The sequence below is a fragment of the Pholcus phalangioides genome, unplaced genomic scaffold (genome assembly GCF_987345545.1).
Source record: "Pholcus phalangioides strain wild (caught in Gottingen) unplaced genomic scaffold, Ppha-v1.0 ptg000010l_1, whole genome shotgun sequence".
NCBI lineage: Eukaryota > Metazoa > Arthropoda > Arachnida > Araneae > Pholcidae > Pholcus > Pholcus phalangioides.
Window position 1 is genome coordinate 26,334,071 of NW_028301603.1, and position 17,651 is coordinate 26,351,721.

General features: G+C 37.1%; 1 protein-coding gene and 1 pseudogene across 3 annotated transcripts in view; one reads left to right on the top strand and one right to left on the bottom strand.

The window, feature by feature from the left end:
- Raf (serine/threonine kinase raf oncogene) overlaps positions 1 to 7,351 on the bottom strand; it is a 99,635-nt gene extending 92,284 nt beyond the window's left edge. Inside the window, exon 1 of one of the 2 annotated variants that reach the window (XM_089237942.1) lies at positions 7,203 to 7,351. In XM_089237942.1, coding sequence (XP_089094068.1) covers positions 7,203 to 7,310 — 108 coding nt within the window. In that variant the 5' untranslated portion in view covers positions 7,311 to 7,351. Of the gene's footprint in view, positions 1 to 5,963; positions 6,072 to 7,202 lie in introns of those variants that run through there. The other variant, XM_089237943.1, reaches the window with a different exon arrangement.
- A 2,216-nt stretch (positions 7,352 to 9,567) lies between these two features.
- LOC149081164 (mucolipin-3 pseudogene) lies at positions 9,568 to 12,047 on the top strand (annotated as a pseudogene). Its single transcript, XR_016193410.1, has one exon. The product of XR_016193410.1 is annotated as a mucolipin-3 pseudogene (transcript).
- The last annotated feature ends 5,604 nt before the right edge of the window (positions 12,048 to 17,651 follow it).

The following is a 17,651-nucleotide window of genomic DNA, read 5'->3' on the forward strand; positions in this document are numbered from 1 at the left end:
GTTATTATTAATCATATAATATATAAAGGTTTTTCTCCAGTTACTTTCAGTATACTTAATTAGGAAGCTATTTCGCAAAAAGTAATAAAACTTAGGTGAATGTAATGTATTTAATGAAGCATAAATAATGCAGATTAATTAGCAATGGTTTACGATATACGGGGTGATTATAACTAAGGTTCTGATTTCAAAACACTGTAAAAAAACAACGATTGTCAGAATGACTTGAAAATTGACATGAATATTCCTGAAAAAATTCAATTTTATTTGGTAAAGGGGAAAAAATACTTAAAAATGTAAAATTAATGACATCATCTAACATGTGGGAAATTTGCTCGCAGAATGGAAACCATAGTCAGTCATGGCAGAATAATAACTTAATTATAGCATTTCACGATTTCATAATTCATGGAAACATCACAAAAAAACAAAGTAATTGAACAAATAGCTACAACTTACTACTTGCTACAACTACAAGAAATGTTAAATATGTTGTCCACTGCGTGTTCTGGCTATGAGGTTGAAAGCACAAAAATTCTTGTTCAACAACAAAATCGGAGTATGCCATGGTCATAATGTGGATGTTCTTGCAATTCAGCTTTATCAAACCACTTAATCTGACCACTGTTTATAACATTTTGAGGTACACCCACAGCCAGAAGTTGCAAGGGTTAAGGTGCATCCTGTCAAAATGGGTCTTCAGCAGCTGCTTTGCTGGTATTGCAATGTGCATCTTGATAGAAGTTCTATCCACACACTGATGCTGTGGAAGTGCCGAAATGATGTGGTTGCACAAAATAGATTATACTGCGGGCCAAGTACAGCATCGTCTACTTGCACATTTTGCACTTTTTCTTTTGCGAAAGAAACTTCCATTGCTTCAGGAGTATCCATGCAAATTTTCAAGTCATTCTGATCAGTAGGCCTACTTATTGTATAGTTTTGGAATCAAAACTTAAATTATAAGCACCCTGTATATAGCTGATTATTTTTCAAAAATCTGTTACTACTATACAGTAGAATCTTGATTAACTGGGCTTAACAGTGTGTGTGTAAAAGTATAAAAAAAACAACTATTGAATATTAAGACTGGGAAATATACAGTAGGAGATGTGCTACTTCTTATGGGAAAGAAAATGAAAATGTATGTGAGGTAATGTAACTAGTACACTAGTCTTTGTCCTTTAAGGACAGCTGGAGCTGGTGTCTTTATTGGATTATAGGACCACCTGCCCCTAGCATGATGGTGTCACTACTGTAGCTGCTTCTTTGTAAAGGGAAAAAAAATCCCTGTGAGATAGATATAATACACCATTATATTTAGATGTGTGATGCAATCCTTATTCACGAATTTGCTAAAGATAGAGCATCAGAATGTAGCCAAAGGTTAGAAAATATTGTAAGAATGAGAAATTATATCTTTTATATATAACTTTAAATGACTAAGATACTTCATATGAAAAAAATATATATATTCTGGCCACTTTTATGAGACTTTTTGAAAAAACCCACTTATAAAATCTTATATCATTTAAAGATATACCATCAGAATGTACCCCAAGGATATAAAATGTGGTAAAAATGAAACATTTTGGCTAATAATGAACCAATATGATATTTTTCAAGGGAAAAAATGATATTTAGACAACTTTTATTTGATTTTTTTTAAAAAACCACTTTGAGAGAAACAGTAAGAGAACAAATTTTAATACTGTATGCAGGGTTGTTTGGTTTAAACCATGATTTAAACCAAACAACCCTGCATACAATATTAAAATTTGTTCTGTTACTGCATTTTCTACTTTTGAGCTACATTCTGATGCTCCATCTTAAGCAAATTCATGAATGAGGATTTCATCACATACATGTGGTGGTGATGTATTATCTCAGTTTTTCCCCTTCACAAAGAAGCAACAACAGCAGTGACTTCAGTGGCATGCTAAAGGCAGGTGGTCTTATAATCCAAAATCAGACCAGCTGCTTCTTAAAGACAAAGACCAGTGTACTAGTAGTTACATTTACCTCACAGACATTTTCATTTCCTTTCGATAGCAAGCAGCACATCTCTTACTGTATATTGCCACCAGGCTTAATATTGAACTATTATTTTCACATATTTTCAACATTACCCCCCAGTTAATCAAGGTTCTAATGTACAGTAGCATGGGTGAAGATATGGGGAGGGCACACCCCCCCCCCCCCCGCGTCAAAGGTGGAGTTGACTGATCTAATGTACATATGTATATATGAATTGACATCATCATTGTGCCCCCAACCATAATGACCGTGTCCCCCAGATTTCCGTCTACCTCCGCCTATGTACAGTAGCAAAAGCCTGAAATTGACCAGTTCGTGAACTAGCTGGTGATCCCTGTCCAAAACAATTTTCAGTTAGACATTCCTTGGAATATGGACTGGGTCACCATTTGGTTAGGATGTACAGTAGTGAGTGATTTATAAAAAATAATCAGCTATATACAGGGTGATTATAATTAAAAGTTCTGATTCCAAAACACAAATAACAACTGCTGGTCAGAATGGCTTAAAAATTTGCATGGATCTATTGCATGAAACAATGGAATTTTCTTTGGCGACAGAAAAACCTTTAAAATGTACAAGTAGATGATGCTGTACTTAGCCAGCAGTATAATCCAAGGGCGTAGCGAGGGGGGGACTTGGGGGTCTGCCCCCCCCAAATGTGAGAAATTGACCGAAAAAAGAGAAAAAGATGGCCAAATCTATTGTTCTATCACTTTGGTTCCCCCCCCCTCAAAATGAAAGTGATCCCCCGAACAAAATTTCTGGCTACGCCCCTGGTATAATCTATTCTGTGCAACCACATCATTCCGGCACTTCAACAGCATCAGTGTGTGAATATCAAGACTGGACAAATCCCAGATGCCAGGGTGAGTAGAAAATCAGTTTTGGCGCCTAAAATTTCATATGCATCATTGCTAAAATGAAGTGTAAGTACGAGACAATTTTGTTTTTGATTCAACCAGCCCTGGTGGATAGCAAAAGTTTTATCAAGATGCACATTGCAACACCAGCAAAGCAGCTGCTGACGAACCATTTTGACAATAACATGACACCACACTTGGCCGCCATGTTCACCTGACAGGTGAACGCTACTATAACCCCCAAAGCAGAATGTTCGGCACTGTTCTGCGACGAGCACTCAGCTAACCGGAATTGTTCTGCTGTAAAAATCCCCCATACATGTAATAATGTTTTTTTGCACTTTTTCTTAAAATTCTTCCGAATTGTTCTTCAGTAGCGCTAATTGTTCTGCGACGTACATCACAGATTTTGGCACATTCTGCTTTGGGAGCATTGACCTACTCTGATTTGTTGTTAAACAAGCACTTTTGTTATTTCACCTCAGTCAGAACACACAGTGGACAACATATTTAACATTTCTTGTGTAAGTTGTAGTTGTTTGTTTAAATGACTTTATTTTTGTGATTTTTCCATGAATTACAAAATTGTGCCATGCTAATTGCATTATAATTTTGCATTGACTGGCTGCCATATTCATCCTGCGAGAAAAATTTCCCATGTGCTGGATGAGTACACTGTCATCCATCTTACATTTTTAAGTATTTTTTCCTCTTCGCCATACAAAATTCCATTGCCTCAGGAACATTCATGAATGGTAATACAAATTTTCCAATCATTATTCTGACTAATGGTTTTTATTTTACAGTGTTTTGAAATCAGAACTTTAGTTATAATCACCCTGTATATTGTAAATAAATCATTGCTAATTAAAAAATTACATTAATTATGCTTCATTTTAGTTCTTCCAAAATAGTCTTAATTAAGCATATTTAAAGAGTAACTGGGCAAACCATTTTTATTATATGATTAATAAAATTAAGAATTCTCAAACAAAATATTTCCTTGAATTACGCTATAAAATAATTAAATTGCAAAAGCTGGTTTTTGTTAAAATGTAAGAAATATTTATTGATTAATTAATGTGCGAATAGTGATTACAATAATAGATTTTATTTTAATTAATCATTAGAATTTTGAATGATTTTTCAGAAACTTTGTTTGTAATGTGAATATTATTAAAAGCAAAAAAAAACTGTGTTTTGGTTTTTTTACCAACCCTGTATAGCACTCAATGTGTCAGTGACCGAAAGATAGTGTAAATAGTGCTGATTCTTGTCATGAATGGATGGGAAAATTCAAAGTTGATTCCTTACATCTAAGTCATAAAATTAAGATATGAAGAGGCCATTCTCTACCCTATCATTTGTTTGCATGTCTTATTAATCCTGAATTCACTCTCTTGGGGGAAGATTAAATTCCAAACAATAATAAGTGGCAAGGACCTGTGGCAAAATTTAGTAACTTGTGATTTTTTTTTTTTAACTTTTATATGTATGTGTGCACACACACTAAATTAAAAGTACTTTGAAGAGTATTACTGAAATAAGTTTTTTTGTGTGCACACACACACACACAAAAAACTTATTTCAGTAATACTCTTCAAAGTACTTTTAATTTAGTAATGTGGAGGGAAAGAATGTGTCAAACATTCAAAATTCACAGAAAAATGTGATTGTGTTCAAATGCTTCCAAGCTGATGCACAAATTCAATACTTTAAAAAGAATTACCATATATACTTGTGTATAAGCCAAGTTTTTTTTTGTGGAAAAATTTGTTTCTCAAATGGGGTGGGGGGAGGATTGGCTTATGGTCGGGCCAGTTTTTGATGAAAAAATATTGACCCCCACAATAATTTTTGAAGCAGTGTTCAAGAAAACGGCATTATTGATATAAGATATGTTCAAATCCCATAGAACCGATGTCAAATCTGAGGCGAAGAAATCGAAAACATCATTGGCTTTGATACCAGGTGAGCTGACATCTATTGTACAGCCTTTAGATGTGAGCATCAACAAGCCTCTCAGACTATTTGAGGAATTTGTGGATCGAATGGATGAGTTCCAATAATAAACAACAAAAAGTGGTGTCTTGAAGAAACCTGATATTGGTCTAGTGTGCCAATAGGTACAATGTGGCGTGGAATTCTGTTTCCGCCGAAATTATCATCTGATCCTTCAAAAAGTGTTGCATCAGCAATGCGATGGACGGAACTGAAGATATCATCTTTGAAAGTGACAATGGCAATGACAGCAAAGGTGAAGATAAAAACGAAGATGCCGCACCCCCTATGATGATCTTGGAGACTCAGAAGAAACCGATTAAAAAATTTAAATTGAGAAATTGATTACCGCATACAACTACTAAAACGCTTTTGTTTTTCAGTGTTGCATTGTAGTGAAAAAAAATGAGGATTTTGATATTTTTCGATATTGTAATTTGTTATTATTTGTAATCTGTGTTTTCTAATAACATTCAAAATAAGATGAAATTTTATTTTTGCAGTAGCGTGAAAGATTAGTGCGTTTAATAATGTTTAAATTGTTTTGTGAAGTTAAAAATAATTTTGTCAATTAGATTGAAATTAGATAAATGAATTTTAAAACTTTCAATGAAATTTCTCCAGGTCTAATGAAAAGATTCAGCTAAACATGTGACCTCGATCAAAAGCAGGCTCGTCATATACGGGGTAGCCCCAGCTTTTGAAAATAAACTAAAAATGGTAATATATATATGCATACATTAAGTACATGTTCTTTGCCCCCCCCCCCCCGGAAAAAGTTGAAATGACGGCCCTGATCAAAAGACAGACATAATTTTTTTACATTATAAGTGTAAATGATGAATATAAAAGACTTCTGCTGGAAAGAAGCAGAGTTGGTCTATTGCAGCACTGCTTAACTGTGCAAAAGACATACACATACTAATTTGCATGCATAATTTAGTGAAATTAAATTTACTTAATGTTATAGAAAATATACACATTTGTTATATCTAAAGCACAAATTCCAACTTAGATGAAAAATGATTGAAGGAAAATTAATTTCTTCTGGCCAGTTTTTACCATGGTTTTTTCCACTTCGGAATAAACTGTCGAACCCTGTGAGTAGCAAAACGTGTGACCTAGAATGTGTGCAAGCATGTAAATGACCAAAAGAGTAACCTAGAGCAGGCATCTTCAACCTGTTACTCGCTACCACCACAGTGCTTCCCTGAAGCACCCAGATTGCTCGATGCTCGTGTCCGATTTCATGCTCGAGAGCACTTGATCTGCATTCCAATTAAACACCTTATACACATTGCATTCAAGAATTGTAATCATCCTGATTATATGTATTTGGATGTCAAACTGGCCGAGAGGGTGTTTTTTGATGATGTGTATAGTCTCTGCTTGCAACTAGAAAAAGGTTGAGGACCTCTGATCTAGTGAGCATCGAAGTGATCAAAAGAGTGTTCTAGAGCATGTGCAAGCATGTGAATGACCTGAAGAGTGAGTGAGCATAAGTGACTTGGAAACACAAGCATAGATACAGGGGTTGGACCCGAGCACATTATAGCACAGGGAGACAAATTTGCAGAATAAGTGGTAAAGAAAAACATAGCCAAATGAAAGGGAGGCAGGCAAAATCTGAATAGCCCACAGGCAGCAAAACCATAAATCTACCTAGGATGGTTGGACACCTTGATAATGGACCTCCAGATGAATGCATAATTTACCACCCACATGGACATGTCCCGAGCTGACTAGGGTTTTACCCTGATGTAAATGTCTCATATTGAGGTCTCGACATTCATTACCAATGACTTCTTGACCTTTTAACTAGATCTGTAGTTAAATAGAACATTCGGATTCGAATGGTGGCACAAAAAGTGCAAGCGTAGAAAGTGGATTTAAAAGAGACACGAAATGCTTAATTGATGGAATGTTGCACACAATTGTGGATAAACATTGCAATTCCAGGGAAAGGGGGGTGTGCGGGTTCATGGTCTTCCATAGTGCAAGTGTGTGTGTCACATCAACAAAAACATCTTGTACTCATGCCACGGAAAAAAATGCTTTTCAAACACAAAATACACAAAAGAATGTATTGATTTGACACTTGGAAGCGGACATAAATATTGACCAGGGCTTTCTTTTTTGCGCACTAACAATCATCAATAGTGCTTGAGCGACGCGCGGTTTTTTTTTCTCTCTCACTTCTATTAGAATCACTCCGCATTTTGAAAAAGAAAAAAAAATTGAATGCAGGTTAGAAGTCGTATGCTCTGGCGTGAAATATCGATAGCACAAGCCAAGATGTACCTCTTCCAGGAGCAATCCAGTTTTTTCATCTACGTAACATTTGTCGGGAGATTCTAAGCTTAGATTCGGCACAGCACCATTATATATGGGCTCGGGGACTATCGCCATCTTGTTTGAGCTACTGACGAAAACCTGCTGCTACAAACATCGCGGACGGTTACGAGCGAAAATCCCCAAAAAGAGCCCTCTTGTTCTCCTTTCCTCCCCTTCCAGTAGGGAATAAAACTGACGTCGAAACGGGGAATGAAGTCCCGTATAAATTTGATGACCATACACCCCATATTTTCCGGGACAGTCCTGGTTTTGTTTGGCTGTCCCGACATTTGTGCTAAATTATGCCGATTTTTTTTACACATTTTCAACGAAGAAAACTTTACTTTTATTGTTCGAATCAGTGATTGAAATTATCTTCTAACTCAGAAATTAAATTACGATAGTTGCGACAAAAAATAAGAAAATTTATTTCATATATTTATCATGTTTTTTTTTAATTCACTGCAATTTGAAGTGGCACTTCATTTCCCTCGAGTGGCAACTTTTCTGTGTTTTGAGTGGTTGTGCAATTGGTTGTTTGACTGTGGTGAGTTGGTTTTCCTAGGAGTAAAACTTTTGCGTTGTGTGCAGCGTGAAAACGCTCATTGGTTAAAAACCTGAACTTCATATTTTTTTGACCAATCAACATTTTTACACCTCGCCCGCTGTAGAAACCTGCTCCGAGGAAAACTCGGCTTTTCTACGGTGCGTGCAGCGTGAAATCGCTGATTGGTTAAAAACATGAAATTCACTTTTTATATATATATATATATATATATATATACACAATTGAACGAGAGCTTTTACAATTTTAGTTGCTATTTGTTTTCGAATATTAACTTCAACAACATGGAACCTTTTACAAAAATAACCAAAATTTACCCATATCTTGTGCCACAAAATTTCTTCTCGGCATTTTAATTTTAAAAATATTATGCCAAAGCATGTAATACGTCAGTGCTGAGAGAAAGACAATGTTTAAAGACACTTGAACAAGCGGTGTTTGAAAAAATCTGACTTTTTTTGCGAAAAACATTATATATGCAAAACATTAGCGTATATAATGTCTTTCAGCTGTTTATATTAAAATATTGTAGAAATATTTCTCCATTCCAAGCAAAAACTCGAACACAGACAGAATTTTAGATTTCAAATTCAATTCGAAACTGTTTTGTCAAATTTTCGTCCACGTCACTTTGAAAGCTAAGTAATTCGTACAAAATGAAGAGAAGAAAAAAAAACAGCCCAGATTATTTTTCTAAATACTATAGGCCAGAGAGATGACTTATCGCGGCTCGTAAAAAAAGTTTATTTTTTAATATATTTTTCTCAATACATCTTCATAGCTGAAAGTTCGGATGGGCGGCATATATTTCCTGTAATACGTATTCAAGAATATGAGAGTGGAACGGAAGAAGGGTGGCGAAATTTGTACAGCCTACAGGCAGCAAAACCATAAATACACAGTGGCGGACGACGTTCGAGCACTTCCAGTACTTTGAGGCGCGTGGGCAGCAAAATGCTGTTTGCCCCGGACGGCTGAATCATGTATGCCAGGGGTGGCAAAAATCCTAGCTACGGCCCTGTCAGAAGGTGCTCGAACACCTCAGAATTGATTCCGAAATCAAAATTCCTCATGTAAAGCTTAAGACGAACGCCCACGGCCCTGAAACACTTTCGAAATGTCCCGGATCTATCATAATGATGAACGAAACAAAAAGGCAAGATAAACAGTTAAAAGAAAAAATTATGAAATTGCATTTTATTGCAGCTTCATATTATTTTAATTAATCATATTCCCATAGACATTAATGTGATACATCGAATTTTTAAAATAAATTGAAGGCACTGAACTAAAAACTTATGACGAGTCGAGAGTGAAAAATGATCTTCCCCTTTTTCAAAAATAAATTAAAAATATAAAAACCCTTATACAAGGATAAAGTTTTATCTTTCCCCTTTATCGGATCATGTAGATTACCTGAAGACGCATTAAATGGTCATGGTACTTAAATTTATTTAGTTATAAATATTTTAAAAGAATTCGATCCGGCACAACACATGTTAAGTATAGGGAAAAGAGCGGTTTGTTTGGGCTTACTCGTCAGCCCATAGGGTTGCCACAACGGCTTCAATTTTCGTTCCTGATGTCACCTCCTGTTATTCTTTCCTCCATGGAGCGTAATAGACCCCCAGGCCTTCTGTAAGCCGTTGCAATTGCCCTAAGGGTAGGAGTCGGTGAAAAAATGCTCACATTCCGCAGATTTTTATATCTAATACGGCAAGATTGTACTTTGCTGGTGGCATCAGTGTGAACGGGTCATGATCACAGCCGATCTGATGAAACGGATCGTCACATGACCAGCGGAATAAGCGAATCACGCATTCGTTTGGGAAATTCCGTTGTCATGATTTCATTCATTGTTTATGTCGGTCGTTTTGTGCTGCTTGCGTCTGTTTATGATTCGATGTTTACGACATCGCAACAGCCGCTTGCCGTAGTTGATCTTAATGCAGCTTTGTAGTTGATCGAGGAGATGGCTTCGCGATCGGCGGCTAAGAACAGCGCGATGGACAGGGTTTGTCATCGCAGGTTGGATTACGATGGCGACGATGACAGCCATGACGAACACGCAGCCTTGATCGGTACTCGGAGGATCGAGGCGCACGATTCGAGTTACGGCTGCATATCAACGTCGTACGGGGAGCCGTCCTCTTTCAACCGCGACAACCAGCTCTCGGGCAGCACGACGGACGTCTTCGTCGGGAGAGAGGAACGTCTCATCCGCAAGATCAAATACTTCTTCATGAATCCGCTCGAGAAGTGGAAGACGAAAGGCAAGTTCCCTTGGAAGCTGGTCCTTCAAGTCGTCAAGATAGTGTTCGTGACGGTGCAGCTGTGCATATTTGGAACTGACGGCTATGTCTACGAGTTGCAGAAGCAAAACATCGGCTCCAGTTTCAGACACATATTCTTGAAAGACTGGTTGCCCATAAGGGAAGTAGTGTCCTACCCGCCATCAACCGGACCATACGCGGTCTACACGAAACCAGAGTTCTATGCCAATGCTGATCACGTGGTACAGATGTATTCAAATATAACTTATTTGTCGCTGGGTCCTTACGAGTACACCACCCGCGACGGCAAGATCGGAAACGTCACTGTATGCAAGTATGAATTTGCCAAAATGTCCGTCAAGTTTCCCACAATTTTGTTCGACGGGAAAGTAATAGAAACGTGTCATGCCATTGTCCCATTGTATCCCGCTGGTGATCCACTCTGGAGCAATTTTTCGTTCCAGTCGTACATGGACAGCATCAATGCTTCCATCAAGTTTGATAAACTGATACGGATGTCTTTGAGTTTCTCGTTGCAGACAATATTCCTTAAAAACCTCGCAAATGTACACATCCCTGATTGTTATTTGTTTGACATATCCATCAACTACGACAACAGTAAGCATGATGGTCAGATAATCGTTGCTTTGCAGACAGATACTAGGAATCTTCATTGCAACCAGTCGCAGCAGAAGATAGGTTCCAATGGTGGCTTAGTGTTCAGGCAAGTGCTAAATGTCTTCATAATACTGATCGGGGTGCTCTCGTTACTTCTGTGCATACGTTGTCTGAATAAAGGGCGGCTTCTGTGGAAGGAAACAGACAAGTTCTTCAGACAGGAACACCGGGAACTGCTGAGCACCAGCGAGAAGCTTGAGTTTATTGATGGATGGTATTGCATGATGATAGTCAATGACATTCTCATCATTGCTGGATCCATACTCAAAGCATGTGTCGAGAAACAAACGGTAGAAAGTGATCAGTATGCTACATGCGCTATTCTTCTTGGTACCGGCAACCTGCTGGTTTGGGCTGGTGTGTTGCGATACCTTGGTTTCTTCAGGAAGTACAATATATTGATCCTCACATTGAAAACTGCTTTACCTAATGTTCTGCGATTCATGTTGTGTTGCGTCTTATTGTATGGAGGATTTTGCTTTTGCGGTTGGGTTGTCCTCGGCCCTTACCACATCAAGTTCCGTACTCTGAGCACTACTTCGGAATGCCTTTTTGCTATGATGAATGGGGACGATTTGTTCGCAACATTCGCTATCACAGATACCAACAATCCTTTGATATGGTGGTTCAGTCGTGTATATTTGTACCTATTTATAAGCATATTTATTTATGTTGTCATATCCTTGTTCATTTCTGTCATCATGGACTCATATGAGACAGTGAAAGAATATTATAGACATGGCAGCCCTATGAGTAGGATTCAGTCGCTCGTTGCTGATTGCACCGAGGATTCTTGTTCGACTTTCTTTCGCTTGCAGCGGAGGCAGCGGCCGTCTCGTTGGCATAGACTGTGCTTGTTTTGTCTTGGCAAGGGTCAACGAAATGAGTCACCGAATGTGTGATATTTTTATTATTGGGAAAGGTGTATATAGACAAGAACAGGCTCATGTCATGTGGCTCAGGACGGTTATAGTCTAGGTCTTAAAAAATAGTTTAGCAGCAATGCATCAAATATTGCTTGTTTGGTGTTTTCCGTGCTGTTTTAGCCACCTATAAATGCTATGATTCCATAAATGAGGTTGCAGCTAAATTGGAGGGTTTTTTTTGTCGCTTTGAGAAGTTTCTGTTTGTGACCAAAATGTTTCTCAAGCCAATGTGCTATTAGGAGTTTGACCAGAGCCAAAATTTAGGTATGTTTTCTGGACATTTCACAAAATTCCGGATCTGGAAAACAGACCCTTCACAATATTCTGTATCTGAAAAATGGATTCTTCACAAAATAAAAATCAGTGAAACCATAAATTTGGCATTTCTTTTGTGATGGATTAACTATATCATTTCACTTTCCACAAAATTAATGATTCTTTTCATAAATATAAGGCCTAACTATATACTTTCATAAATATAAGGCCTAGGCGGGTCATTCATGAAAAAAAGTGTACGTTGCATTTTTTTTAAATGGAAAATTCAAAGGTGAATTTTCAAAATGAAATTGATCTCAAATTATAGCCAATGACTTGAAGTTTAATATTTCATAAATATTTTTCACTTTTATTTTGTAATAATATTTTATTTTTTGGGTTTTAAGACTGAAAATCACCACTCTGTCCAAAACAGTTTTGTCCACTCTGTTACAAAAACAAACGTCAATCTGTAAAAAAATTATTATTTCTGCTGTTTTTAATCTCTTAAAATAATGAAATCGGCTCATTTCTTACACATATGCTGGAAAAAAAGGCAGTTTTAAAAACATTTGAACTTTTTTTGTTTTTCATTTTGATGGTTTTTTATGATTTTTTCAAACTAGCACATGGAAAAGTTTATTTTTTACATATATTTGGCTACTCAAAAGCAAAACTTCTTATTTTTGGCAGACAATGAATTGGTAATTCATAATTTGACATCTTAGTTTGAAGTATTCCTAAAATTTTTTGCCCGTGAACTACAAAAATACTTCCTGTAACAAAGTGGATACTATTGTAACAGTGCTCAGAAATGTTTAACTGTGAGAAAGATTCTCAAATATTCTAAATAGGCCATGCAAAATACACTTTTATTTTTTCAAAAACTATATACAAAATGTAATAGGTGGCCCCGAAACTCCTCTTATTTAACCTTTGAATAATGTCCACCCCCATGAGAACATTTAAAACACATGCATCCCATCTCTCGTAGTTTGACCAGATTTTGACTATTTCACCAGACCAAAATTCAAAGTAGACACTGGACTTGTATGTTATATCATCAGGATGATTTTTCTTTAACTTCAAAATTTTCTGTTGAAACTGAATGGTAATTTCATGTTTATGCCTCTCACATTAGTGACTCAGGGTGAACTTCAAGGGGGCGGGAAGGTAGAGAGAGCCTGGAAACAAAAATACTGTAACATTAAAATAATGGTTCTGTCCCATAAAATACAAGATGTAATGTCATAGTGACCTTTACTAAAATGCCCCTCATGACAAATTTTCCTGGCTCTGTGCCAGGCAGTGATTTTGACGATCTGTACTACTTTTTTTTTGACTGAAAGTTAAATACGAAAAACTTTAAAATGATTAGATAACTTATTGAATTTATCTTAAAATTTCAAAACTTCTTAACTACGAAAACTTTAAATCACAGTTTTTATTCTGTTGCGTTGCTTGAGTTTTTGGAACACAGAACAGAGTGGACAAATTAGCTTAGATTATTATTTTTTCATTAAAAATTTAACTGATCGATGAAAACTTTTTTCTATATTTTGAAGCATATCTCCATGTACTTGATGCTGATATAAGTGAAAAAAAAAAATCTTAATTATTTATGATAATGACGTAATAGAGTGGACATCCGATAGAGAAAAATCTGGTACTAAAAACATGACATGAATATTAAGTGGTTTTGCAAAATTCAAATCCAAAAAAGTTGATAGACCATTAAAAGTGAACCTTTCAGTGAGCTCAAAAGTGTTATTAGATTTAATCTGGAATAAAAATATATTTCTCAAATGACTGTGTAACAGAGTGGACATTTTATAATGAGAAAAATTTCGGGGCGCAAACAAAAAAATAGTTTTTCGTAAGAAAACAAATTTTTTTTTTTCGAAATTTTATTGCCAGTTTTATTTATCTATGGCACACATATGAAACGTGATTCCAAGTTTTCTGAAAAAAATTCCAAATTTGCATCAAGTCTCTGAAGCTGGGACAGTCAGATTTTGACGTTTTGCTAGACTGATTTTGAAGAAAAAATTAGATACCATCTGAAACAAATTAAGAAATGCCATGTGACAGAGAATTAAATGAAAAACTAGAAAAAAATTTAAATTACTACCAGAGTGCTCTGAAATTATGTAAAAAAAAAATTATAAAATCTCAGAAAAAGTTTGTACACTTATTTTTGGGAATAACAGAGGCCTGCTTATCTTTTTGGTATCCTGCCAAATTCTTTTATCATCAGCATCTTAGTGCTCTTGTGCAGGGCCGTCCTTTCAACTTTTTCCGGGAGGGCGGCACATGTACTAAATGTATGTATATATATATTCGTATACAGGGTGATTATAAAAAAATTATCCCGACATATGGGCCCCTAACTATCATACCATTCACAGAAACTGAATGAAATTTTGGCATAAGGTGTTTTGAGGTATGCGCTCAAGAATGATATGGAAAACAACAGTGTCACTTTAACAGTTACGGTTACAGTGAGAAAATTTCGAAAATCTCAAATGGCAACACCAAGTTTTTTGTATTGGAATGTGATCTCCATTGTGAAAAACCCTAAATAGCGTTCGAACGGCAACTGTAGCATGAAAATCACCGGCGGTAGATAGGCTAAAAGTGAGGACAACCAATAAGGACAGAGAAGCAGCATAAAATAAAGCATTTTATTGTGTTTCACAAATTTTCCACTGCTTCTAGACAAAAATGCAAATCTTGTACGTCAAATACGTAAGCGTACACGTGTGTGTAGGCGGAGCCAGTAGAGAAACAGGCTTTATAAGCGCGCGTAAGTTAAGACGCATTTCGTTCGCTAGCACACCTCGGCGAATTTCTTGGTGTTATTTTGCAGCAATCGGTTAATTTCAAATTGTAACAGTAAAAATGAGTAACCACCAACGTTTAGTTGATGGAATGAGGTGGCGAATTGTGGGGAGGCTAGAAGTAGGCCAATCTCAAGTACAGATTTGTAGAGAGTTCAATTTAACGCCCAGCGTCGTGTGTAACTTATGGAAACAGTTCCAGGATACCGGATCCATCGAGAGAAAGCCTGGGCAAGGTTTTCCAAGAGCCACGACGGCCAGAGAAGATCGTCATTTGTCGATTATAGCGAGGCGTAACAGGAGTGCTACAGTTTCTCAGCTCTCTCGTGACTTGTATGCAGCCACAGGAACCCGTGTATCAAGGGTGACTGTTTCCAAAAGACTTTATGAGAGAGGGGTTGTTTGCAAGAAGACCTGCTGTTTGCGTCCCGCTCAATTCTACGGACAGGAGAATATTCTCCTGTCCGTAGAATTGAGCTGGATCAATGGGCGACCGTTCTCTTCATTGATGAGGCCCGGTTCAGCCTAAGCACCGATTCTCGCCGTACGTTCATATGTAGAGAACCAGGGATCCGCCACCTACCCTCCAATGTCCGCGAAATCGACCATTATGGCTGAGGAGGTTTAATGGTCTGGGCAGGCATCATGTTGGATGGCCGCACACCTCTTCATGTCTTTGAAAGAGGCACTGTGACTGGTGTGAGGTATAGGGATGAGGTCTTGGAGCCCTATGTTTGCCTTTTCAGGGGTGCAGTTGGCCCTGAGTTCATTTTAATGGACGATAACGCGAGGCCGCATAGAGCTCTTCTGCTCGACGATTTTCTAGAGAGTGAGGATATTCGCCGGATGGATTGGCCAGCCAGATCTCCAGACATTAACCCTATAGAGCAAGTCTGGGGAGGGCAATTGCAACTCGCAACCCCGCTCCGGGAACCATCCAGGGAATGAAAACAACGTTGCTGAACGAGTGGGACCAATTGCCACAGGAAATGATAAACTGCCTTTCAAGTATGAAATCACGCTGCGAGACCTGTATATCTGTAAGAGGGGACCATACCCCCTATTAACCCATTTTTTTGTTTATTCTGCAACCGTTTTTTCATACCTTCCGACTCCAACGAGTGTTACGCACGATCATGCGTGTGTATTAAAATCATTGAATGGTTATTTATTTTGTATTGTATTAATGTATGTACATATCAAATTTCATTAAAATCAGTAGTTCTAGAGATAATCGACCAGGTCTGTAAATCCTCTTAATTTCTTACACCAGTGTATATACCATTTTTAGTGTATTTTCAAAAGCCGGGGGGGGGGGGCCCTAAATGACGGGCCTGCTCTTGTGTTACCTACATAGAGTCACTTACATAGTATTATGTAAATACTATGCTCGTTCTCTGTATCCTTGGTTTGTTCATTTTCTTATGGGTGAACAGAGTCTGATTTCATCCAACCCGAAATTGCACCTTAAAACTGCACTTGCTCGCACAGTATGCTTTTTATTGCATGCACAAAAACGAAAGGATTAGTTCCCAGAAGGCTTGTTTTATTCCTTTGTACTTCAACACCACCCCTTCCTCCCATCTTCCATAGTCGTACAAGAGTAATTTTACTCTTCTACACAATTTTAAGGGGTATTTAAAAACAAATTATTAATATTAGGCTACTATTAAAATGTTTTATTTTTTTAAGCAGTATTTTTTTTAATGAAAAAAAAATTACGCAAAATTTGAAAGAGTATTTTCAGTCCTCTACAAAATTTGGAGAATTGAAATTGAATTTAGATGCGTATTGGATTTTTCTGGCAAGTTCCCGCTCTCGATTTTATCCCCGAAAATTAGATTGAGGTAACCGCAGCTCTTTATTTAAATTATTGGCCCGTCATGACGCTTTTCATCGTGAAACCCGATCATATCCTTGATTGTGCAGCTGAAGATGGTTTACTCTATAAAAATAGTCTGTTTCAGGTTAACTTTGCAGTGAAGAGAAAGGTAGAGAGTGGATTCCTTCGCCGCAAAATATAGTTCTCATATATCGGAGGTTTAAGATGAACCTTTATACAGAATATTTCAATTTTTTATATGATTTTGAAAAAAATACTGAAAAAATATCGTTTTGAACCGATGTTTACTTGTTTAAAATTTTTAAATTATAAAAAATATTGGTTACCATTATCAAAAATCCATAGCAACGGCAACAACACTCTGGCGCGATATCCTAGAAATTTTCCCCGCCAATATCACTGTCGTGTTTTTTCCGTTACACAATTGTATACTGTAGGCATATATTTTTTTCGTTATTTGGTTGAATTTTACATAACGATACAATTTTTCATTGTTTTACATGCAGTTATAGGCTTACATAACAACGAATATTCAATCAGTTTTATTTTCTCCCAAAAATAGGCTTCAGTGAGTTCAGATATTCACTCATAGATTACAAGAAGTGTTCCAGTGTTTCTCTTCTACGAGAGCACCGATATTGTTATGAGAGGCCCTCTATGGGTGCAGACGTTTTGGTTTTAGGTCCTCCTTTTTCTTAATTATTTATTTTTTGCCATGTTTATGGGATAATTTCAGTTTCCGATCATGGAGAGTGTTGACAGAGTCGCGACTTCCACTCACACGAACAGACGCCATCTTCCACCCACCTGTTTATCCAGATGCCCCTTGCCTTTAGTGTCTCTTCAGATGAAACAAATGAGAGAGTGGGGGGGGGGGGGTCCACAGTGGTTTGAGCTTTCATCTTTTATGTGACAGTTGTGTCTTTATTTTCAGAAATAGCCACGCTAAAGTTCTCTGGTCTTCCATTCCTGAATACTATGTTTTTGGTTTTTGAATACTCGCTGTAAACAAAACTCGATAAGAATCATCCATAAT